Raw genomic sequence first — 26,297 nt, forward strand, 5'->3', positions numbered from 1 at the left:
AGGACCAAAGTGATATGGGAAAGTAATGCAATTTAGAAAGAGCTTTGAAGACATTTCCATTAAAAAAACAAAACAAAACAATACAACATTCCATGAAATCTTTTAAAATAAACCTTACAGCCTTCAAAACTGTATTTATAAAATACATCCATCCGGAAGTGCTTTGATCTACACAGGCCATAATCAGTGGAGTTAATTCCGTGAAAGTCTGGTAGCTGATTCATGTGTAATTCTCATTAAGATACCCTCACTTTGTACAGACACGATTAAAACAGAAGCGCACGCTCCTATTGTGAGGTATAAAAACGTAAGACTGACACACAATGACAAACACCTATTTATTGTATTAAATACAAGCCTGAAGTGTTAAGTTGATAGAACAGATCTCCCAGAAAAACGACACTGCAGCTTCTCCAAGTCCTGGTGGTGCTTTGACAAGGAAAACGACGGTTTGGAGGGTTCGTGTGTGTGTGTTGGTTTGAAATCCATCAAAAAGCAACAACCGGAGGGTATAAAATAACGTAAAATCCCAAGCTCAGAGGTTTACCCCGAAGGCTTCGAATCCCCGCGGCGGCCGTAAGCAGGGAAGGAATGTGAGGGTCACGGTTGGGGTGCACCCCTCGGCCTGGGCCCGCGCTACACGGCCGTTTCGTGCTTCCACAGGCCGGTGCTGACGCTGCCGGGGCCGTCGGGGGGCAGCGCGGGGCCCTCGTGCGCGCGGCCCCTGCCGGGGCCGTTGGGGACGGCCAGGTTCAGGCCGTAGGACTTGTGCTGGCCGTCGAGCTGGCCTGCGCCCGCCTTCCCGCCCGCGTCCCTCCTGCCGCCGGGCCAGGGCCTCTCGCAGTCTCTGCTGCTGCGGGGCGGCGGGCCGCAGCCATCGCTGCTGTCCTGCTGGGCCGCGCCGTGCTGCCGGGCGCGGTGGGCCAGGTGGGCCAGGTGGGCCAGGTGGGCCCTGCGGCCCCGCGCGGCCGGGCCGTTCTGCACGCTGCCCTCCACGCTCGTGGGCACGTCGTAGGCGTACTCCCTCAGGACCGTGAGCCGGCTGGCCCGGTGCCCTTTGCTTCTGTTCTTGTGGTGGCGGCTCGGGTGCCCGTTGGTTCGAAACTGCGCCTCCAAGGGCGCCACGTGCATCTTGAGGTCGTTGTCCACCGAGTGCTCCGTCAGACTGTTCTCGAGCTGCGGCGCGGGGCTCCCGGGCGCGGCGGCGGCGGCGTGGCACTGGGCCGCGGCGGCCTGCAGGTTGGTCAGCTTGCAGCCCTGGGAGGAGTTTTTGAAGCTCGACGTGCTCTTGTTGGTGCACGAGGACTCCGCGCTGCTGTGGGCACACTTGGGGGCCTCTCCGTTCGGGCCCCCGGGGTTGGGGGGCTGCACGTCCACCTGCACGGAGTAGGCGCCCCGGCCGGGGCAGCAGGTCGCGATCCACGCCAGCCTCACGTCCTCCCTGTTGACACAGTGGTGGACCACGACGAAGGCGCCGAAGCTCAGGCACGCGGCCCCGAAGAAGCAGCTGAAGACCAGGTCCAGGGGGTAATCGGAGGAAACGGCCAGGGCCCCGAACACCCACAGGGCCACGTAGGACAGCAGGGTGAGGCTGGCGCCCAGCAGCTGCGCGCGGAAGGTGTGCTCGTTCTCCAAGGCCGCCGTGGAGGTGGAGGCCAGCGGCAGGCCCAGGGCCTCCGGGCGGCTGCCCTCGCCGCTGTCGCCGGCCGCCAGCCGCTGCTGCTCCTCCGGGGGCTCCTTGAGCTCGTACCTGCGCTCGGGGTGCCTCCTCAACTGGATGAATATGCTCAGGAAGTACATGCAGTTGACGAAGGTGATGAAGCCGGCGGGCCCGTAGAAGGCTCCCAGGGAGGGCTCCCAGGCCATCCAGCAACTACAAGAGCGAAGGGCACAGCGGCTGAGGGGCGGCGCGCCATCCCCTGCTCCAGGGACCGCGGGAGGCCCGGGCCGGCAAAGCACCGAGGGCCAGCATGGGGGGGAGGGGGGGACCCGGGGACCGGGGGCCGGGGCTGCAGAGAGCAGGGACACTCACTAGGGCGCGCTCAGCCGGCTGCCGTAATTCCTGACGTTGGCCGCCGCCGTGATGCCGCACACTATGACCGGGATGCCGCCGCCAATCAGGTAAAACCTGGACGGAGGCACAAGGCAGAGGTCAGCTCAGCACCCAGGCATCCGGGACACCCCTCCCAGCGTCACTCCCTGGGGACTGGCTATTATTTTCTACTCCAAGAACAACCCGGAGAGTCTCTTTTGGGGGCAGCTCTGTTAAGAGTAACTTTTTTTTTTTTTTGATTTTTTAAACGATTTTACTTATTTATTTATGAGACACACAGAGAGGCAGAGACCCAGGCAGAGGGGAAGCAGGCTCCCTGCGGGCAGCCCGACGTGGGACTCGATCCGGGATTCCCGGGACTCCAGCATCAGGCCCTGAGCACACCGCTGAGCCACCCGGGATCCCCCAGAGCGACTTTTTGAAAACGCTCCGACTGTTGGCTCGGCCTTTCTCGGCCTTTCGGCTCCAGCGAGCTGCCCGGAGCTGCCCGGCGGCGGCGGCGGCTTCAGGAAAGCTGGTCGGCTCCCGCCACCCTGTGGGCAGGCCGGGCCACTGCAGGCTGCGATCCCGGGCCTGCGCTCCTCCTTTCCCAAGGAACCAACTGGCTTCCTTGGATCCCATCCGGCCCTTAGGGTCCCGCTGTGCCACAGGCCAGACAAAACCTGCGAGGGCGGGAACTGTGCACGGCGTGGCTAGGCCTGGGCCTTCTGGGACGCCCCGACCGCGGGCGCTCAGGCCTTCCGGACCCCGTCCCGGGGGCCCACTGGGGACAGCAGGGAAGATGACGGTGCCCTAAGAACGGAGGGAGACAGGGTGGCGGTGGGGGTGGGGGTGGGGGGTCCTACAAAGAGAGACTTCGTGGCCGGAGCTCTGTGAGCTCTGTGATGACAGGAAGCAGGGCCGCTGGGCCTGGCCGGTCACACCTTTCCTCCGCACCTGCGCCCGGATCCTGAGCTGGCTGGACACAGGCATACTCAGGACTTCACGCCTTGAACTTGGTGCTTGTTTTTCCCTCTCTCAAAACCTAACAGGAAGGGTGTTGGGGTCCCTAAATCTCTTCATCAACCCCCGTCTCTCAGTTCTTTTCAGGCCAGTGACCTAAGAGTCGATCGCATCCTGTAATGGGGCTCCGTGGCCGAGCGCTCCTGCTGCCCGTCAGGGTCCACGGGACCACTCGCCCCCTGGCCCTTCCATGTTCTCGGTGTTCTTTCAGTTCTTCCCTTTACGTGCTATGGCCCATCTATGAAATGTGAACATGGCCCCAGGATCATGCTTTTAAGAGACTTCTCCCTGGGGCAGCTGGCTCGTCGTCACTGCTTCACTGACCACACGTGAGCACGTCCCCCCGCTGTCTGCAAAACGCCCAGCACGCCCTCCCTGCCCGGCACCAGGTTCCCAAAGGTCCTGGCTTCAGGACTCCTGGGACCACCCGGACGACCTCAGCTGAACCCCTTAGCCCCAGGCTCTCCAATTCCTACCCCGTGCTAATGGAAGCCTGTCCTTCTATAAGGCTACCTAGTCGGGCCATTCCCTTAGGTCACAGTGGACGTCAACGGCTGCCCCCATCTTACCATGGCTCCCAGACGCCTGTCGCAGAGCCGTCACCCTGAATTCGTCACTTTCCACCATATGCTGTAGGTTCCGGCCAAAGTGCATTTCTCCAGGTTCGCTCAGCACCCCACATCATCCTGTATCCGCGGGGTCACCCGTCCCCTCTGCCCTCATCACGAACGACGGTTCATCACTAATGGTCAGTACTTCCTGACACCTGCCATCCCACCAAATTAACGGCACCTCTGTTTGTACTTTCAAAAGAACGTCCCCACCACGGCTCTTGTACCACCTGCAGTTGGTCCTTCATGGTCTCCTCGGGCCGACTGGAAACTCCTCAAAGGCAGGACAGCTTCAGTGCCCGGCCCAGGGCCTGGTGCACAGCCAGTCTCCAATACGCTCAGTCACCACTGGTCAACTTTTACTCCTCCACCATGAAAACCCATTATTTTTTATTATAATTGAGAAGAAGGGTGTTAACTCCCAACACCCTGCGTAACTCTGCGTGGTCTTTCGCAGAGAATGATTCAATTGAACCATATTTAAGGAGATTAAAAATCTCTGACATGGTCCCAAGGAAATAAAAACAGCTAACATTGTCTTAGAGCCTGTTAGATGGCCCGTCCCACCTGCAGACACTCACTTATTCCCACTTTATAGATGAGGGTGGGCGGGGGGAGGCCTGGAGGGGCCACAACACTTCACGCAGGCTCCCAGCTGGAAGGCCACGCAGCCGGCACTCAAACCCGGAAGCCCAGCTGACAAGTCCACCCTGTATTCTCTGAAACCTACTCAGCATGCTTCTGTTTAAAACAGCTTCAACGGAACAGTTTAATGAACATTTAGCGTAATATAGTAAACAGAGATAACAGGTACCTGAGCATCGGTCTTGGCGGGGGTGGCAGTTCATCAGGATCCTGGCATCGCTTAGCCTTTTTAGTGACTTGTTTATAGATATTTCGAGCTGTCACTCCCACCCACAGTACGGTAGCAAGAGTGGAATAATGAAGAATTATACCAACCTAGAAAGAAGAGTGAAGAATATATAAACTAAAAAGGGAAAAAAAAAAAAAAAAAACAACCTCGCCAGTAGTTAACTGTCTCCAAGGTTTACCAAAAATAACTGGTAAGTAATTTTTTTTCCAAAAAGCATAAAGAGATATTATGAAGATCGATTCCTTTGGCCGCTAATGAAACAAAGCGTTCTAACAGACGTACAAGAGACGATGATGTCCTCAACAGACAAACCGATGCTTGGATCTAGGAGGCCCACAGACCACATACACTTTACACCCAAGACGGAGCCCTTCATACACAGTAATTCCCTTTTGGAATTAACTGACTCTTTGACGACATTAAACCACAGGCGTGTTTCTCACAGACGCAATGTTACATACACTGGAGTTCATTTTCTGAGGCCCATGTTTGAGGAGGAAGGTAGAGGGCAAGGGTTTAGGGGGAAGTCACTGCACACAGAGAGTAAGCATCAGTGTGACAGACCTGAGTTGTTCTAATTCAGAGCTTTTATACATGGTAACGGTAGATCAGTGATATAATATATTGGTGGGTAAGAGGGGGAGGTGTAAAACCTAACCTTTACCTGGTTTTAAAGATTGATTGATTGATTGATTGATTGATTGATTCATGAGAGACACAGAGAGAGAGGCAGAGACACAGGAAGAGGGAGAAGCAGGCTCCATGCAGGGAGCCTGATGTGGGACTTGATCCTGGGACCCCAGGATTACGCCCTGGGCCAAAGGCAGGCACTAAACCGCTGAGCCACCCAGGGATCCCCTTTTTTTTTTTTAATTTTTTATTTATTTATGATAGTCACACACCACACACACAGAGAGAGAGAGAGAGAGAGAGAGAGGCAGAGACACAGGCAGAGGGAGAAGCAGGCTCCATGCACCGGGAGCCCGGCGTGGGATTCGATCCCGGGTCTCCAGGATCATGACCTGGGCCAAAGGCAGGCGCCAAACTGCTGCGCCATCCCTGGAGGAAAGCGCCAGGAGGGTGCTTTTAAGTGAATAATGTTACCTCTCTAAATTAACTTTCCTCATTGGAATAGAGGGAAGGTTGTCAATCACCATCCCTAGGGTTTCTGTAGGGGCTGTAAGGGCACAAGATTTGAGACACAACAGGTACCCCCCAAAATACTGGAAAATTGCAGTGTACGGAATGGTCACATTACTTAAGTTCCTTCCCCAGAGGAGTGGTGGGGGCATGTTTACCACGTGACCTGTGTGTGAACCAACTCTATCTGGAGATAAAATTCTAGTTGGAGATACATAAGGGCCTAGGGAAGGTTTAAATCCATTTTAATAAAACTAAGTGTCTGTGTCATTGGAGCATCAAGGACATAATTCAGCTTTCTTATCTGACTAATTACTTCCTATCTTTTTGATCATTTCGCTTTATATAATTACCACAGGTAAAATCCTATTAGTGAAAATCTTCAAGACAAATTTTTTCATTCTAAAAGGACGGCTCCCCAATCTCAAGAAAATCAAACTGACTGACATTATCAAACCTAGGTCAAAGGCATTTAGATCGCTGCCCAGAGTTCATTTTAATGAGAATCAGCGTGCAGCCAAAATCTGGCAAGTGGAAAGCCGAGTCTTATTTTGCAAGACAAAAGAGAGGACAGTCCCTGTCCAGGGTGAATCTTACGCTGACTTGGGAAGTGCTGGCAGGGTGGATCCGGCTTGGCCAGCCTAGAAAACTCAGTTATTTTCTTCATAAGGAGAAAAGTGGCTCCTTGGTTTCCATTCGTTTTACTGTCTGTATGGTAAAAGCACAATTTACAGAGAAAAGTGGAACAAAAAAGCATAAAAGAAACCTTAAGCAATCTGGAGTCACACCAAATACTGTAAGTAAAAATAGTGTAAATGAATTTGGTCCATCGACACTGAAACGTTGGAGATAAATCACTAATATTGACTCAAAATGGTAGGCTTCACCACTGGCGGAGATCTCTCAGAGGCCGGGGTCAGAAGAACGAGACAGAGCTGTAGAGTAAACAAGTTTAAAAAATAGGAGTGAAAACATTTTCAACACAGGAGGTGCAAGATGGAGCATTTTGTTGTTTTAGATCTAAGAGGCAAAGCTCAACCTTTAGATTTTGAAGCGTTTCTTACGGCACTTCAAAATTTCCAGTGTTGATGCTTGAAAGATACTAAAGCCTTCAAACAAAGAAGAGCAGAATTTGAGGAGTCTGATGTCACCTCGTAACCATCATGTAAGCAAATCCCCGGGTAATCCACAAGAACCAGATTTAATAAAAGGGGGAAGAGAGAACTGGCAGGGAGGGTATTTCTCTTGGAATGGGATGCTTCCTCCTGGATTCTCCAACAGACACATGGAAGGCAACCTCATTGTCGCATTTCTTTCACATAAATGGGAAATACATGTGCAAAGGTTGTAAAGTTTGGGACTAAGTATAATTCATGGAGCCTGTAAACGATTAACTAAATGCAACAGGTGATAACTTAAGACAGTCACTTGACCTCAAGAGATCAATTTCCAAGCTGTAAAATGGATATGAAAATAACTATCCTCAAGAATTTGCACTTTATAGGTTACCAAACCATAAGCTCTCACAAACTAGAGACTGGACATTATGTTGATTTTTAACCACCAGTAACCCTAAGTGAGTACAGCATATATAGTGAGTGTGAGGGAAAAAAAAAGACGTCTAATATTCATATAATCATGTATGAATGCGCAGGAAATAAAAACAGCTCCCACTACCGAATGCCCGCTGCGTGCCCCCAAAACGTATTAAGACAACTTGTATGTGTTTCCATTTTATCCTCCTAATGTCATCATTCGGTGAAGGGTATTATTAACTTTGAGCTACGGACAGGGAGAGGGCATCTGAAAGACATGAAATCGTCCACTAGAGGTCACGGGCTCAGCGGCAGGCCTGCATCTCCAACCCACGTCTGCTGGTTTCCAAGACCCATGCCCCTTCCATTATGCCATGCTGGTCTTCAGTAAATCGTGAGGCACAGTGCTGGGGGGCGAGGAGGCGCTGAGGGATGCCTGAGTCAGGGAGACTGGCATCTGAACCACGCCTCTGCCACCCAAGAGCCCTGGCGATTTGCGGGCAAGTTGCTTCGATTCCCTAAGACTCAATTTCTGTACTGATAAAATACAGGAGGAAGAAGTGCCTTCTAGGGTTAATACAAAAGTGAAAATAACACATTGCAGGAGTTGGCAAGCAAAATGCCTTAATATTCGCTGATTAAATGTCCCCAATGCATTTCACGTGCCACGGCACAAGAACTCTGGGTGAGAGACACGAAAGGACACCAGGGAAGGTTAGCCAGCGCCGTAGTTAATAAAGTAAATCATGGAGTGGTAGGCCACCAAGGTGACTTCAGCAAGATCCAGCCAGATCTTTTCGCCGCATAGCTAAGGAAACCAAGGACTAGAAAATGATGACACAATCATTTGGCAGCACATCATGACCCAAAACCCATGACCCTTCCAACCCGGAGTCCACAGCCCCGGCCACTCTGGCACTTGGCTTCTTAGGTCTCCTTCAACTCCTTCTGCAAAAGAGAGCCCAAGCCTGTAGAACGTGGGACTGACCTAGGACGCAGAGCGGGGTGGAAACCCTAGTGGAACCCGTTCTCCCGTCCACAGAGACTATGAGCTCCGCAAGGGAAATACGGACATAAAATACCCCGATGATGCGCACACAGGAAACTGCACGTAAGGTACGAACACGTTAGGCTTCCGTGTTGGAACCTTAGGATTCTAACAGGTGACTGAGGGGCAGAAGAACCTTAATGATCACTTAGAGGTCAACGAGCCCAACCCATCGCGTTACGGAAGACATGTTAAGGCCCTGCTAGGTTAAGTGACTAGTCATACTGAGGTGGAAACAAAGGCAGAAGAAAAATTATTAAATTTCCTCACTGCCTACAGCCCACTGACAAGTCCTTGAAACAGGCAGAGGGACCTTCCACCAGGGGCTCAACCGCCTGCATGGTCCTACGTTGCTGAGGGCAACGGGCAATCTTAGGCCGACCCCCAGGAGCCTGAAGTCTGCTTTAACATATAAAAATTCCTGTGGAAACCTCCTTTATCTCTACCTTTCAAGATACGTGTTGGCCATCATCCCCCAAGCGTACGACCCGTGAATATACATCTACAGGATCTCAGGCTAAGGTTTTACTAGACATCAATAAATGACCTTCCCCTCCCGTCCCACAATAGCTAGTCCTCTCAAGGTCCTGGAAACCTTGCTTCCAAAGTTCCTTAGAGGCTTTGGCTATTCCTAAGCTCCTCCCTGAGTGTATATCATGGGCCCCTCCTTAGCTCTTCCTGCCCCCGGGCCTGTCCCGTGCTTTAATAAAACCACCTCCTTGCACCAAAGACGTCTCCAGGATTCTCTCTGGAATCCTCTCTGTCAGCTTTGAACCCTCACGTCTTTCCTACATCTGTACCAGGCATCCCGGCAGACACAGGGTTAGAACCCACCTGCCAGTGTCTGGAACGCCAGGCTGGTCCTGCCTGCCTTCCACCAGCGCCCCCGTCGGCTGGCTCCCAACTGAACTATCACGACGGCACAGTGAAGCCAGTCATGCCTGAGTCAGAAACGGCGAGAATGTTATGTCTTTCATAGAGGAACGGGAGAACATTGTAAAAACAGAAGCTAATGCCGTGTGAAAACATCTCAAGACTTGCCTTTTCCTTTAAAAAAAAAAAAATCTTTAAGTCACGGACATTCAACGTAGAGGCCCTGAACGCTGCACTAATTCCTCTCCTTTTCTTTCTAGAACACGTGTATCATTCAGGACAGTGAAAGGCAGTCATCTTCACAACGGCCTCTTTCTATTCATTTCCTAAGGAAATAAATGTGTCTGGTTCGTGAAAACAAGGAATACTTTTACACAAAACTGAGGCTACCACCACCGCCACTGTGCAGAGCACTGTCCTCATAGCCTCTGCTCAAAATGGCGCCAGGGTCCAGTGATTCCCACTATTTGTGAATCGGGGGCCCTTTTTGTTCATTCACCCAATAAATATTTGTTAGGCATCTAGTATCACCTACTCTGGGTCAAGTCCCAATTGCTGATCCTTGGATAAACACGGGTCAATCAGATCAATGGGATTCCTGCCCCTGTGGAGCGTCGGGTCCAGAGACGGCAAATACGGAAACACCAGTCAAATGCAAAGTGTGGTAGGCATCGTGGAGATGTCACAAGCACCACAAGATAATGAAGGGAGGGGAGGGACAGCATCTCCCCAACGGTTAACAGTAAACTGAGACCTACAAACAAGATGAGTGGGAATCAAAATGGGGGGCGGGGTGGGGAGGAACTCAGAGAACACGACCAGTGCGTGTTCTCTTCTGTGCGTAGAGGCAGTGGACTCCAGACCCATTACCTGACCTCTCATAGGCTCCAATCCAGTTTGCTTCCCCGTGTATACCAATGGCCTGCAACAGAAATATTCTGCACAGCTGAGAGGTAATTTTGTCAATAGTGACAGTAGGAGCGGTAATAGCTAGTATCTATTGAGCACTTACTGTATACCAGGTCTCCTGAGTGCCTTAATCCTCTCCACGATTCTTACGCCCACCTGCAGTTTGAGCTGGATGTCAGCACTACAATACTGGATTGCCAACCTTAGGTTTAGGACACATTCTGGTGACTAGACCAAGCACACTCTGATTTTATTTAATCAGTCGTTATTCCTAAGTGCCTGAGAATCTCTCAGCAAGACAGAAGGTAAGACCTTGACCAAAACCTGTATCAAACAATAGAGTCCCCTTCACCCAAGGTAATCGTCCCTCTTTATCTTATGTTTATCATCCCTCTGTCTTCCTTCTACAGTTTTACTGGATCTGCATTATTTTCATTAAAAGCGAACGGTTTCATTTTAGTTACTTCTTGCTTTATATATATATAAAAAAAAAAGGACAGCAGGTTGGGCGTAATTTATGGGACTTAATTTTTTCACATATATTCCTAAGACTTACTCATATTGTTACACATTGTTGTAATTCATTAGTTTTGACTGTTGCATAATATCACAGTTTATTCATTCACTCTGTCACCGACGGGCATTTGGGTTGCTTCCAGGACTTTTTCTGTTGTGCACAGCGCTGCTCTGAATATTCATGTGCACGGGCGAGCGCACCCTCGGAGTGCGGAGTGGGGCTGCTGGGTCCCAGAGTCTAGGCACGTTTGACCTCAGGCTGCAGAGCCGCCCAGAATCATCCGCTTACATTCCCACCCACGGTGTGTAACCACGTGCATCCACATGTTGGTCAGGACTGATTTCTGCTGACAGCAAAGGCATGAGTGGAACCCCACTGTCGTCATTTCAATCTCCATGACCGCCAACCACGCTGAGCACCTCTTCCCATGTGCACGGACTCTGTGGACACTACGCTCACCACTGTCCATGCTCACCACTGTTTCTCCTGGGTTGTTTGTGTCATTCTCATTGATTATAGTTCTTAATTGATTTTTTTTATTCCACTGCCCTTCCAATGATACGTATTAAGAAGAGCGTCTTCCAATTTGCTTGTCTTTCTACTTTCATTAAGGAACCTTAATTAACAAAAGCTCTTATTTTTAATTTAGTTAAAATTGTCTCTCTTCTAGTCAATGCCTTTTAGTGTTCCATTTAAGAAATCCCTATCCCATAAAAAAAAAAAAAAAAAAAAAAAAATCCCTATCCCGGGGCACCAGGGTGGTTCCGTTGGTGAAGCGTCTGCCTTCAGCTCAGGTCATGATTCCAGGGTCCTGGGATCCAGCCCTGCCTCAGGCTCCTGACTCAGCGGAGAGCCCGCCTCTCCTTCTGTCCCTCACCCCTCTCATGCTCTCTCTCTCACTCTCAAATAAATAAATGGCATCTTTATGAAAAAAAGGGACCCCTTACCCAAGGACTGTGATATTTTCTAATACAAACTTTAACATTTTGGCTTGGCCATGTTAGGTTTTTAGTCCATGCACGGTTGACACTTTTCATAAGGCCTGAGGTACAGGTCCACTCTAAGGTTCCTATGCGTGGATTTTCCCCAGCATCTTTTTACTGCACAGAGGGCCCTCTTCCCCCAAGTGATGAGGCATGCAAACTTCCGTCTCACACCGAAGTTCCACATGGGTCTGCTTCTGAGTCTCTGTTCTGCTGTGCTGGTCAGGTCTCTCTCCACACCAGATGCCACAGAGTTAATGACGAAAACCTCCTAAATTGTGATGATTAGAAGGACCGTGTTCCTTGTTCTACTCTTCCCTTGCAGACGTGTCCTGGCTATCTTTATCTTTGGTCCTTGGCTTTTAATGTAAATTTAAAGACGATTTTATTGTGTGCCGTGAAAAATTCTCTTCTTATGTGCACATTAATTTCAGAGAAACTGCCATCTTTCTGATATTGACACTTCGTATCCTTGGGCCGAGTACACCTACCATGCATTTAGGTCTTCTTTTTTTTATTTTTTTAATTTTTTAATTTTTGTATTTAGGTCTTCTTAAAGACCTATTCCGATTTTGCCTGTAAATTGTGAACATCTTTCATTATTTCTTGGTACCTGATGTTCTTTGATGCTATATACATGGCACCTTCACATTACTTAGGTTTTCTCGTAGTTGCATTTCTGCATGCTTGCATCAAACTTCTGTGCATTAAGCTTAGGTTCACCCTTGGCTACACCTTCCAATTACTTCAAATAATTTATCTATAAATTACTGTAGGATTTTCTTTTTGACATAAATGATCATGTCATCTGTCAACAACTCAAATATTATTCCCCATTTATGGGTGAGAAAGTTGAGACACAAAGTGAAACACAAATGACAGGATCTCAAAGAAGTATCTGCACCCCTATGTTCACGGTAGCATTATTCGCAGCAGCCAAGAGATAGAAGCAACCAAATAAATGTCCAGCAACAGATAAACGGATAAAGAAAAGGTGATGTATTCATACAGTGGAATACTATTCAGCCACATAGAAGGAAGGAAATCCCATCCGATGCAACGACACGGGTGAACCTTGAGGACTTTATGCTCAGTGAAAGAAGCCAGTCGCAGAATGATAAACGCTGCACGATTACACTCAGATGGGGTATCTAAATAGTCAACGTCACAGAGACAGACCGTAAAACAGTGGCTGCTCAGAGCTGGGAGGGGAGGGGGATGGCAAGTTGCTGTTTAGCAGAGTGTTTAGTCATGCAAGAAGAGAAAGTTCCAGAAATCCGCTGTACAGCACTGTACTTCTATTTAATATCTTTTTTTTTCTATTTAATATTAAACCATACACTCAAAAAGTCTGTGGAGGGTAAATCTTCTGTTATTTTATTTTAATTTTTTGGCAATTAAAACTAAAGTTAAATAAATTACCCATAAAAACAGTAAAGTAGACCTGAGACCCAAATCCAGGCAGTTTGAACTCAATTACTACATGGCACCACTTCCTGACATGCATATGGAAAACAATACGCACATTTAGGAAATACGCACACTGATTTATGTCTATTCATGTGTTGAATGATTTGGATTTTTAAATACATAACCCAGAAGAATACTGTTCACTAAGGCTACACGTGTAATAATTTATTTGAAATTAAAGTTGAATATTCTTTGATATTTCATATTTAGCACATGTGAGAGGTTTCTGGCTTTTATATCTTACAGTTAAATCCTTCACAAATTCCTGTTGTTTCCATAAATAAATGAAGTAATTTTTAAGACCCTACTGTCAGAAAGTATCACTTCTCTCTTAGCTGACGTCAGGTTTCTACCAATTTTTTTAATTAAGGGTTCGGCATTCTAAAAGACAGAACAAGAAGCAATGAATTCCCAAGGATAATGAGACAAGCTCCCTCAGTCACGTGTTTGGTTGTGAAATAATAGTTCAAAACCTGAAGCATATCGGTAAAAATGTGTAAAAGTGAGATGCTCGGTTGAAAAAGAAAAGCGACTTTAGAAAACAGGCTTCCTTTTACAGTTAATAAAACATGAAATTACTTTCTAATATCATTATTTTTTCCCATTTCAGTTTTCCACTCTGACTTACCGCTTGGCAGACGCTGGCATTTCTGGTTTGGGTTATTCCTCCCACGAAGACCACACAGGTCAGGAAGATATGAAAGCACAAGTTCACAAGCATATGCCAGCCCTTGAGACTGATTCTAATCAAACTGTTAAAAGGGAAAAAAAATATTAATATTCAGGCTGGTCCATGTGAAGCCGGATGATATTCATCCACAAGTTAGCAATTCCAGCTGCATAAAAGGCCAAACGTAAATGTTTTATGCTTAAACATTTCATTTAAAATACATGCACTATCAGACACACACACACACACACACACACAGGGTTCAAGACATTATTTCACTCAACACAGTTTCTTAACATTTTACTCGATGCACTAAAAAAAGACAAGTCATTTATGAAACTATTGCACCCAACTAAAGGCTAAACAAATTCTCCATAATAAGAAATATCCGGGCTGCTGTTCGTCGTGACATCTTAGGACAGCTGGACTACTTGTTTGCTTCCAAGGGGTTTCCGCAAGGTGCCAATCTCTGCTTTTCCTGACCTACTAGGGTAACGTGGTCTAAATGCCCAGAACAGTTTCTCCCTGGCCTTTCATAACAAAACATTGAAGTCTCTCTTTCTTTTAATATCAAAAACCTCCTTTTGTTTCTTAACTAAATGTCAAGAAACGCCACCTAGGTCCAGCTTAAATAGGAAAATACCTTCTAGCAGAACCTCTTGTACAGTGAATTTCTGTTTAGCAAATCCTTCTAGTTCATTATTGCCGACCATAAAATAAAAGTTTCTGTAGCTCTGCCTCCAATTAACAGAAACTATACTCATGTTTAAATGCCACAGACTGTCTTACAAGGGCCATCTATAAAATAAAGAATATCACAACACGCACAAAGTCATAAAACCGAAAGATCAGCCGAGTCCGCTTCTGGAAGACACGTCCGCAGGTAACAAGTCCCCAGCTCACCTCACCCCCTGCGGCCCCCATGCCCCACGAGCAGACTGGATGCTGTAGGAGGTGAATTTACCATCTCCTGGGCTTATGTCTCCAACTGCACGACACGAAGGAGGCTCGTATGTATTCTAGAGTAACCGCTCTTACTTTGGGAAGACAGCATGGTGTGAAACTCGGTTTTATCCTCGTTCGATGTGAAATAAACTTCTTCCGGTCAAAGTCCCCCGTTGGCCAAGTTTCCCTTCTTACCTGTGATGGTATATGTAGCTGACGATGACTGCCAAGAGGCTTAAGAGGAGGATGACGGCGGTCGTATAAACCACGGGGTGCAGCAGGCTGGCTGCCTGGGCATAGAGTTCAGATCCTGTCAAATCCTGAGGGGAAAAGAGAAAGCACCGATTCCAGCTGCACGATTCTGAACATGTGCACATGCTACTCCTCACCTCTACTGCGTAAAGTACTCGGGGCACATGCACTTGTGTGTATAGACACACATGCAGAGGTACACAAATACACACACGCACGCAGCCTTGTTCTGCATCCTCTTTGTAAATCTGAGTACGGACTTTGCTGCGAGGGTAACGGAGAGATGGCCGCAGCCTCGTGACAGGGCACAGCACAGCGGTACCTCCAAGTCACCCAAGACTACACAGGCGTCACTCACCATCTGCAGCCAAGTTCAACAAATACAAGTGGACTAAACCCTGCATTAGGCCCTGAGGACATAATGGCAACACGTAGGTCCTGCCCTTAAAGAGCTGCAAGTCACAGGGGAGCGAGACCCACAACCAGATGGCAACAGTGTTTGACGATGGCAAAGGCAAGACGGTTTGGGGAGGAAAGAGCTCGGAAATCAGTAGTGTGGATAACAGCAAATCATTTCTATTGTGGCACGGTGCCACAATCCGGGCACCGTGCCAGCACTTCGCACCAGGTAACGCAACAAGCTAGGTGTATCACTGGCCCCGTTTCATAGTTTCAACAAGTGAGTCACAAAGACGTTAATGGCGCCCTGAGGGTTAGGGCCAAGGGAACGTGACTCCCAAGTCTGTGCTCTTGAACACAATGCAGACAGCGCCCTACTAAAACGAAAACACCATTAGGCTTCCTTCCTTATAAGGGACCAGAGCAGGCTGGGCCGATGCGTCCACCCCGGTGGACCACGGCCGCCGCGCCAGAAAATGGGGGTTGTCAAAGCCCAAGTTGTAGGGTCATGAGATCCTGTTCCTAAATTATCTTTCTAAACTGACTCTGGGAACTATACACTGACAGCTGGATGTAGGCAGTAGTTCACAGTAAATGCATCTTTAATCTGGAGATGCGGGACACACCTAGGAAAGCTGGACAGCGGGACACCTGGGCGGCTCAGGGGTCGAGCATCTGCCTTTGCTCAGGTCGTGACCCCGGGGTCCTGGGATCGAGTCCCACGTCGGGCTCCCCACAGGGAGCCTGCTCCTCCCTCTGCCTGTGTCTCTGCCTCTCTCATGAATAAATAAAATCTTAAAAAAAGCTAGATGGAGAAGGGGGGCCAATTTTCCCACAGAAGAATCAGAAGTCGACAATATACAAATTATAGATCTAAAAAGATCGCATCAGACCCCTTAACAAGCCCCTCACTGTAACAGATGATGAGCAGAGGCCCACGGAGCCTGACAGAAATCGCAGTTAATAGGAAGCTGGAGATACAACATGGGAAATTGAATTCCAGTCTGAGTGCTCCACTACGCTGTGATGAGTCTCAAACCTGCAATTCATCTATTTATTTGACACATGCTAATTGGGTACCCACCATGGCCAGGCACTAAGCCAAGCACCGGATATTCAACGCAATGCAGAATCCAGTCCCTGCCCTCGAGAGCTGACAGGCTGTAAACGAAGTACCAAAAAAAGGGAAAATACAAGAGCAAAAGCCCATCACCGTGAGGCCTGCACAATGTGCCCTGTGAGATGCCCGCGAGACGAGTCTATGGTACAGGGCCTCACCGCACTCACATTTTGCCAGAAGTGCAGAGGATCAATGGGGAAACTCGAAAAACACGGGGGCAATGAGAACCAGTTAGATGCTAGTAACAGCAGACACATTCCCTCTCAATTTCTTTTTTTTTCTTTTGTTTTTAAAGATTTTATTTATGCATGAGAGACAGAGAGAGAGAGGGGCAGAGACACAGGCAGAGGGAGAAGCAGGCTCCCTGCGGGGACCCCCGACGCAGGACTCGATCCCGGGACCCCGGGGTCACGCCCTGAGCTGAAGGCAGGTGCTCAACCGCTGAGCCACCCACGTGCCCCTCCCTCTCAATTTCTACAAGAAGCTACCATTTCAGTGCTGAACTGATAACTGAAGATAAACCTTCAGTATCTAGGATTTGGGCTCTAGGCCCCTTTCTTTACATTCCTCTAGGAAATGTTCAATAACCTGTCACCAACCTACCTCCTGGCTATGTGATTCTGGAGCAGCTGCCTCCCTATGAAGTTTAGATACTGCCGACCACCTGGCAAGGTTTGGGAAGGGGCCAGAGGCGGGAACACAAATGTGCCTTCCTTCCCCAGGCCTTGCGGGACAGTTACCAACACAAGTGGCCACATAGTAGCTAATGAAACACCAAAGTGCCCATTCAGTTCTCAAAATACACTGTATGTAATATCTACACTTAAATGAGTATTTTTCAAAAGCCAAGTGAATAGAACATAATATAAGAAAGACACTGGAGGTTGAAATAATGGGCAAAGACTCTTATAATTCCAAGTTACACCTGGAGAGGGGCACAGATGCTGCTGTCCCTGGTCCCACGGGGCCCTGCTTGGACTGTTGTGGATTGTCACGACAAACGGACCTGCCCAAGTGGAGGAGAGCCCCTGCTGAGAGAGTGACTCAGGAAAAAAGGGTAAAAAGTGCCAGACGGTAAGCTCTTTAGGCTTTGAGGGCCAAGAGGGAAATTAAGGCTACTATGCAGGTGCTTATTAACCACCTGAAATGTGACCATTTAAAATAAAGCAGCTGATGGGACTGGGCCTGTGGGTGAGATGTTGACCATGGTTTACAGACCCCAGGGATAGAGAAAACAAATTAAGCTAAGGAAACATCTCTTTTTTTGTTGTTTGTTTAAAGATTTATTTATTTGAGAGAGTGTGTGAGGGAGCAGGGGGAGAGGCCGAGGGGGAGGCAGAGACACAATCCCGAGCCGACTCTGCACGGAGCGTGGGGCCAGATGCAGGGCTCGAACCCACGGCTCTGAGATGGTGACCTGAGCCGAAGCCAAGGGTCTGACGTCCACCTGACTGAGCCACCCAGGCGCCCCCAGGAAACCTCCTGTCTTGACGGCACTGAAACCCAAGGACATGAGACCACTGAGAAAACTGACAAGAGTGAGATGGGACAGAAGTGAAAGATCTCAAGCAACAGCGTAAGTAGAAATCTGAATCCGGTTAGTTCCCATTGTACTAGTGACCACGCACCAGCTTAGTGGTTCCGGAACACAAATACCAGGAGAGATGCTGCCCCAACAGGACCACCGGGAGGCGCCTGCCAGAACACGAAGTAAAGCCATTCGCAGTAAGTGAGAGAGAATAGTCTGGGCCTGGGCAGGGACACAAGAGTCCATCACCCACCGGCGACACTGGTCATTCTCTTTGCAGCACAAAGTGTAAGAAAACACTGGAGAAAGGACATGAAAAGTGCAGGGTCTCACAGGAGTTAGCGTCACTAATGCAGAGACTATCCAAACACCTGAAATTGTGTTTAAAAAAAAATCATAAAAAAAATCGTAAAAAAAATCATAAAAACGATTAGGGACCCAAATAAATGGAAGAAGAGTTTGCGGGGGACGCCCGGGTGGCTCACGGCGAGACCCCGGGGTCCTGGGATGGAGTCCCACATCGGGCTCCCTGCATGGAGCCTGCTTCTCCCTCTGCCTGTGTCTCTCATGAACAAATAAATAAAATTAAAAAAAAAGTTTTTGAAAATTTTTGTTAACTTGGTAAGCAGAGATTCACATATTTACATGTTACTTCTAGCCTAAGACTTACTAAATATAAAACCACTGTCAGTTTTATTTTTGTTTTTTTAATCTTATTTAAATTCAATTAAATTAACTTATGGTGTATTGTTGGATTCAGAGGTAGAGTTTAGAGATTCATCAAGTGCTTCTAACACTCAGTGCTCATTACATCAAGTGCCCTCCTTACTGCCCATCACCCAGTTACGCCCTCACTGGCAGTTTTAAATAATACACTGCCATTATATTAATAATACAGATAATTATAAATCAATAATTACCTAAACTTGCCAGGACCTGAACAATGGAAAGAAGTCAAAAGGAATACCTTCTGTCAGAGTTCAAAGAATTACTAAAACGTTTACCAATAAAATAAAATTTAAAAATAGACCTGAAAAAAAAATAAAAAAAATAGACCTGAAATCAGAAATGAAAAAACAAAACAAAACAAAACAAAAGAAAAAACTATGATTTCTGTGCTGCTTTTAATTTTTTCCCTAAGGAAAAAAGAAAAATATCAAGATTTTGCTCCCTATGGTCAATTCTAGTCCAATCATGGACTTAAATGTTAAAGATAACAAATATTAAAGCTTCCTAAAACAAAGAATCTCTCCATAATCTTGAGGTAGAGAAATATTTTTTTAAAAGATTTTATTTATTTATTTGAGAAAGAGAGCACAAGAGAGGGAACATGAGCAGGAGGGAGGGGAGAGGGAGAGGCAGACTCCCCGCGGAGCAGGGAGCCCAATGCAGGGCTCGATCCCAGGACCCTGAGATCATGACCTGAGTCAAAGACAGATACTTAACTGACTGAACCAACCAGAAGCCTGAGAAATATTCTTTAAGTAATATATAAAAAGCACTAACTATAAAAAGCAAAACTTTAGAAATTGTCCATAAAAAGACAACATTAAGAGAGAAAGAAAAAAAAAGGCACTTTTATAGACTGAATGTGTCCTTCCAAAGTCCCTATGTTGAATGGTGTTAAGGGGTGGGGTCCACTGGGAGGTGATCAGGTCATGAGCGTGGCCTCATGCATGGATCAGCACCTTCACAGAGGGGACCCCGGAGAGCTCCCTTGCCCTCTCCACCTGACGCCATCTATGAACCAACAAGCGGACGCTCACCAGACACCCAACCTGCTGGCGCCTTGATCTTGGGCCTCTAGCCTCCAGAACTGTGAGAGGTACACATCTGTTCTTTATAAACCACCCAGCCCGTGGTACAGCCCATTAGAGCAGCCCAAACCCATCAAGACAGGCATGGACTGGGAGAGACACTGGCAACCCAAAATCCAACAAGGCGCTTCTTCCTATTTGCAATACCTACCAAGAATTCCTGTGAGTCAGGAAAACAACAGGTAGCCAAGTTAAAAATAGGCCAAGGCTTATATGTGGAATATTAACAACAAAATAAAACAAACAAACAAATAAACAAAGCCTCACAGAGAAAGAGACCATCACTATGGTGACCAGAGGCAGGAGATGGGATGAAGGGAATTGGATGAAGGTCGGTCAGAAGGTACAAAACTCCCAGTGATAAGAGGATACCAGTGTGCAGTGTATTTGAAGGTGGCTGAGAGTGTAGAGACTAAAATGTTCCTTTCTTTCTTTTTTTTGGGACCTCTAGGAGATGAGAGATGTTGACTAAACTTATCGCGGTGATCATTTCATAACACGTGGAAGTCATTATGCTGTACACCTTAAACTCATACAGGGTTGCCTGTTCGCTGTATCTCAATAAAACTGAAAGAAAAACAATTTAAGGAGTCAAAGATGATGAAAAGAGGCGAGATCTGAGCAAGATCTTCACAACAGGGGCTACCCCAGCTGACAATAAGAAAATGGAGGGGTGTCCAGTATCACTAGTCAACAGAGAACGACAAATTAAGACCACGATGACCTATCCTAATACCACCACCAAGGGCTAAAATTAAAGACTTAACACTAGCAAGCACTGGCAAGGATGTGAAAGAACTAAAACGCTCGTTACTGGTGAGACCATAAGCCGAAACCACCATGTTGGTCAACTGCATGGCATCGCCCACCAAAGCTAAATACACGGGGAGCCTACAATCCAGTAATTCCACTCCCGAGGGCCTATGGCCAGCAAAAATGATGTACGTGACTACTCAGGGCAGGTTTCTCTTGATAGCCAGAACCTAGCAACAGCCCAAATGCCCATTCAAAGCAGAACACACAAGTTCTGGTATTTTCCTACCACAAACTACGGAGCAATGGAAAAGAATACACTGTCGCTACATGCCAAAACAGATAGATCTCATGGACGTGATGATGCGAAGGAAGCCACACGCAGAAGAGCGCATACTGTAGAATTCCAATTCGATGAAGCTTAAGAATTGGCAAAATTGGTCTAGGGTGATGGACACGGCGGGGGGGGGGGGGGTGAGGGATTTCTCCTGAGATGGCGGTGTAATTAGCCAGAAAGAGGCTCAGAAGAGCTAACAAGTGCTCAAGCAAAAATCTTAATCTTGATGGTAGCCAAATGTGTGTTTTCACATAAAAATACCATGAAGGCAAACACTTGAGATCTATCTGTGCACTTCGCGCGCTACCTCCACTGAACAAAAGTGGTCCCCCTTTGAGGCCACTTCAGAAAACTTACCCTGCAGATTTTTAAAAAGATTTTACTTGAAAGATTGAAATAACTGAAATTATTTATTTGTCCTTCCCCCACTCACTCCCACACTCTCTCCTGCTGTCTTCGCCCTCTAGAATAAGTAAATAAATCCTTAAAAAAAAAAAAAAAAAAAAGAAAAGAAATGAAGAAGATATAATAAGATTTCAGAATGGAGATTTAGTGGAGTGATTAAGAACACTGATTTCCGGAGTCTGAATTCAAATCCCAGTTCCAACACAGACTTTGTATAGTCGGGCAAAGTGCTTAATCTTGCAATGCCTCAGTTTCTCCATCTACAGACTGAGGGTAAGTGATAATAGTACTAGACCTCAAGAAGTAGCTAGAATGAGCAACTAAGTTAATGCACGTATAGACTGCAGGAGGATGTCTGGAACATAAGCAGTTAATGAAAATTAGTCAGGAGCATCGTATCACCAACGTGAGGTATCCCAAGATATACTGTTCCAAGGGCATCATCTCTGTCACAAGATACACAAGATACATCTCTGTCCTCATCTCGTGGACGGGGCGGGGGGGGGGGGGAAGCATAGTTTGAAAAAATGTTTGCAGCACGCAGCCTTCATGTAAAAATGGACCTAAACAGAGGACTTTATATTGTTTGAATAGACATGAAAATACCTTCTTCAACAGACAAGAAACATTAGTGGTAGGTTACCTACTCTGTACAGAATGACCTTGATGGGAAGGAAGCCTGGAGGCCAAGTTTTCACTACACGTTATTAATATGTAGAAATAACTGAAACGTTCGGGTGCCTGGTGGCTCAGTCAGTTAAGCGTCTCCCTTCGGCTCAGGTCGTGATCCTGGGGTCCCGGGATGGAGCCCCACGTCGGGCTCCCTGCCTCTCACAGCGGGGAGCCTGCTTCTCCCTCTCCCTCTGCCCCTGCCCCCTGCCCCTGTTCTCCCTTAAATAAATAGAAAAATCAATAAATGGATAAATAAAATCTTTTAAAAAAGAAATCATCAAAAGGTTTGATCCATGTGAATGCAGTACCTATTTAAGAATCATACATAAAAAATGTTGCTCTAGCGTCCGTGTTTAACTACAGCATAGATGAAGCTGAGGTTGGCTTTCGTTCAGCAGGTTTTATACGGACAAAATTTCAGAGCCACACTGGAGGGATGTAGAAACAAACGAGAGCTCTCCAGTTTGCCGTATTTCTGTGTGAACACAATAACAAAACAGAAGCAAGGTACAGAGGCCTTTTTTATCTTCACTACTGTCGCCAATTAAAGGATCAAGTACTACACACACGGCCTGACCCTACTCCTTATCTCCCTATGACTTTTTGTTCTGTCTCCTACCGACGCCAACTTCTAGGAATCTCCGTGCCGCAGTTCCTACTATTTCTGATTATGTATTTCAAACAAACCCGATTTCTGGTGTTTTTTTTTTTTTTTTTTTTTTTTTTTTTTTGTTGTTGTTGTTGTTTTGTTTTTTTCCCCTCTGGCTCCCCTTGTGACCCGGGATATGCCTAACTGGTGACAGCAGGACCTCTACTGAACCAAACTATGGTATCTATTCCGGAATTGCAAACAGATATAGTCTTTTGGTCTTGTTTTTTTAATACAGAAAACCTTTAAAACCCGATCAGGAAAAAGTTTTTTATCTGCCAAAATAGGAATTTAGACTGGCTACATAAAGCCACGTATTAAGACAGCTTTCAAGAAAAATAGGCTTTTATCTATTATTCCAAATGGTGTCAGGTAATGAAAAAAAGAGGATTTCCAATATTTAGAAGATAGCTTTTTATCTCAGACATAAGTTTATTCAAGAGTAGGTATAACTTCATTAGCTCTGCCTTCGTGTTTAACGAGCTACTCTAAAAATCCCAAGTACTAACTTTACTGTAATTTTTGTTAACAATTTCAGATATGTTTCACTTTGCTGCCTCTAGGTGGCACAGTTATATTTTAAAAGAGCAAAAGAAAAGCTATTCTTTGAAAATAGAAAGATATCTCAGTACCGTATTTTAGCTTTAAAGAATTGTGTATTACATTTTTTAAAAGATTAAAAGCATGAATGATAAAAAAGCTTATTCCTTCTAGAAAAGGATTATACCAATTTAAATAGTTTAGAAGAACAGCAAGGAAGTTCAAAACTAGACGCTTTTAACTAGTATTAAATAAAAATAAAAGTTTCACATGTGCAGTATCATGTCATTAACAAAGAGGCTTATAAAATGCCTTGTGTGTGTTTTGTTTCATTTATTTTGCCCAACTTTTTCTAGTTATTATATAAAGTTCATATAATGTTGTAGCTCTATTATTTCTCCTCCAGTACCCCCTAGTTTCAGGTTATTATCAAAACCTGAACGATAAAACACTTTTAAAGTGAAAGAAAATAGTTCAAAAGTGTTTTGTATTTTAATTAATGCCCCGTGCTTAAATGTGAACGGTTACTGCGAAATAATAAAATGTGAACTTAGAGAAACGAGACTCAGACTTACAGGTATCGCACTTCTTCTATTTGTGAGAAGCCTACACTGATCAACAGGAACTATACCCGAGAAAAGGATAAATGACTTAAACAAATATGCTGAGTCTGACTAGTGTAGACTCCACCCACTGTCAGCTGAGCTAAATAACCGAGGTATTAATGGAGGTCACTGAAGACAATCCTCATGCCCTGCTAAACAATATATAAACAATATATTTCCTCGTCTGCCTGTCTCACCAGATGCTGGGTAAGGCATGTACTTAGTTGAGGTGCGAAGAGAAACCCAAAAAAGGAGTCCAGGAAAGTCTATTCCACTTCAAGCTGCCTTCAAAATCATTTCTAGTGGTAAATGAGCTTTTTTTTTTTTTTTTTAATTTATTTAAGAGAGAGAACATGTGTGCTCGACCGAGCACAAGCAGGGGAGGGGAGGAGGAAGAGGGGGAAAGAGACTATCAAGTAGACTCCCTGCTAAGTGCAGAGGCAGAGGCAGGGCTTGATCCCAGGACCCTGAGATCATGACCTGAGCCAAAATCAGGAGTCAGACGCTTAACTGACTGAACCACCCAGGTGCCCTGCGCTTTTTTTTTTTTTTTTAAAGGAGAATTTACGAAAGCTAAGATATATCCTGTTTCAAGATTATTTAGTGCTTTGATAAAATACTGTCTAGATAACAGATTCAGAGCTGGAGGCAGGAACAGAAACATAAGCATCCTCGCTCCCACGCTAGCCTTGTGCCATTTCTCTAAAATGTCTTTCAGATTCCTAAGTAATTCCTTTCGCTGTTCTCCAAATTCATTGCCCACATACTCCATGTATAGACTGTAGCATAAAATATAAAGTATTATGGCTCATTTCACACTTACCAGCTTGGGACCCAGGTTCACTCAAGTAACTCATTAATAAAAGAACGGTTTCTGTATGTTCACACACACGTTTATGTACATCTACCTACACATTTTAGTTTCCCCAAGACTAAACAAATTGGCTACCAAAGACTAACAGGTATGAACAGTGGTGAATAACAGAAAATAACATTAGCTTGATTAGAGTTAAAGGCAGAAAGACATGACCCATGTCAATACTGTCATTTACTGTGACTAAATTGAACTTGCCACCACTACTCTAAATTCATGAGTCTAAAACTTAGGATGTAGCTGGCAAAGAAGGAAAATCTCTCACTGTGCACTGTGTATCTTTGGGCAAATGAGTCACTCATTCCTGACTAAGAGTTGGACGATATAAAACCCCAAATGTCTCCAAATTTTCAGAAGCTCAAAGTTTAGTTGAACTGATCCCCTTATAAGGGGACTGAAAATCCTTATAACCAAGTTCAATCCCACACATTGTACTTGGTAGTAACTTAAATTCCCTTTAAATTCAGAATTACACCAAATATCACCTCTTAAATAAAGGTAACAACTTATAATGAAAGTTCAAAAAAAAAATCTTCATTTGAGATTAACTAAATGCATAGGGGAAAAATTAAGAAATTTAGTGTTTATGTATGAAATTAACAAGTGCCGTACCATTAAAACTGCATAGTTACTAAGGGAATAGCACTGAATGGTAGTGATATTTTCATCCGAGTAAAGTATATTGCACCCATCTGACTTCCAGCCTCCTTGTCCGTTCAGCAGATCGAAATCCCACTGGGCAGCCACGGCATCTGCTCCGTGTGCGATTCGACGCAGTGTCACATTAACAGGGATGTGGTGGGTATCCACACTCATGCCATCTGGAGAAGACGGGAGATGGAAAGATTTCTGAAACAAACCTCAGAAACAATTAAATGCCGACTTATACACCAATGGGCACTCTGCAGTTATCTTTTTTTTTTTTTTTTTTTTACTAGGGACTCATTAAAAGGAGAAGGGACAAAAATAAGCACTTTTTGGTAAAGCATATCATAGAGTTCCACAGTCCGGTCACTACAGGAAGAACATATGCCACCGAACACACCTATTTTGGTGAGAATCACTGGGGTAACCACCGTACGCCGCTTTCCATCATCAGCCAAGTTTGTGGAATTCCCAGTGGCTGGGAAGAGTTTTCCGTTGCGGAATGCGATGAGTTGGAGCTTGTAGAGAGAGTCATCAGGTGATCTGACTTCCCTTTTTTGCTTTGACGAGAAAAGGGAGGGAGGAAGCTGAATAGAAGCCTCGACGATCGTATTCTGAGTACACATGAAAAACACAATCAAAGAAAGTTGGCACGTGAGCATGCAGAAACCAGAAAGGACAGCTCAGACGGCTACGAGCCGTCCCTGATTGTATGCTGCTGGCCAGGTTGCTGAACGTGATGTGCACGAAACTTAACAGTGAGCACGATTTATCAGTTAGATGAGATATCTGGACACCACACAGAAGCACAGAGGAAAAGCAGCAGAGACTACAGAGAAATGCAAACTGTATTTCCAAGAGTTAAAGCAGTAAACAAGGAATTTCTTCACACTCGAAAGTGAATTTTCCCATGGTAACACACCTACTGCTGAAGTCGATAGCATTAAACAGATCAGGGGTCTGGGCGATCACTCCATCAATTTTACAACAATCAATTATAGACAGAAGCACCAACGCGGCCTACCACAAATGTGAGTTTAATTAATTTGGACTTATGGAACTCTAAGGTGA

At 46.1% G+C, this 26,297-nt stretch overlaps 1 protein-coding gene across 1 annotated transcript in view; it reads right to left on the bottom strand.

The window, feature by feature from the left end:
- Nucleotides 1-319: 319 nt before the first annotated feature.
- The window catches only part of ADGRA3 (adhesion G protein-coupled receptor A3), a 123,562-nt gene continuing 97,584 nt past the window's right edge, over nucleotides 320-26,297 (bottom strand). The window contains exons 13-19 of the mRNA XM_055326522.1: nucleotides 25,627-25,840; nucleotides 25,194-25,402; nucleotides 14,826-14,950; nucleotides 13,644-13,767; nucleotides 4,481-4,626; nucleotides 2,033-2,128; nucleotides 320-1,873 (exon numbers count right to left, since the gene is read on the bottom strand). Of these exons, the coding sequence (XP_055182497.1) occupies nucleotides 637-1,873; nucleotides 2,033-2,128; nucleotides 4,481-4,626; nucleotides 13,644-13,767; nucleotides 14,826-14,950; nucleotides 25,194-25,402; nucleotides 25,627-25,840 (2,151 nt within the window). The 3' untranslated portion in view covers nucleotides 320-636. The remainder of the gene's footprint in view (nucleotides 1,874-2,032; nucleotides 2,129-4,480; nucleotides 4,627-13,643; nucleotides 13,768-14,825; nucleotides 14,951-25,193; nucleotides 25,403-25,626; nucleotides 25,841-26,297) is intronic.

Source organism: Nyctereutes procyonoides, unplaced genomic scaffold (genome assembly GCF_905146905.1).
Source record: "Nyctereutes procyonoides isolate TBG_1078 unplaced genomic scaffold, NYPRO_anot_genome, whole genome shotgun sequence".
Classification (NCBI taxonomy): Eukaryota; Metazoa; Chordata; class Mammalia; order Carnivora; family Canidae; genus Nyctereutes; species Nyctereutes procyonoides.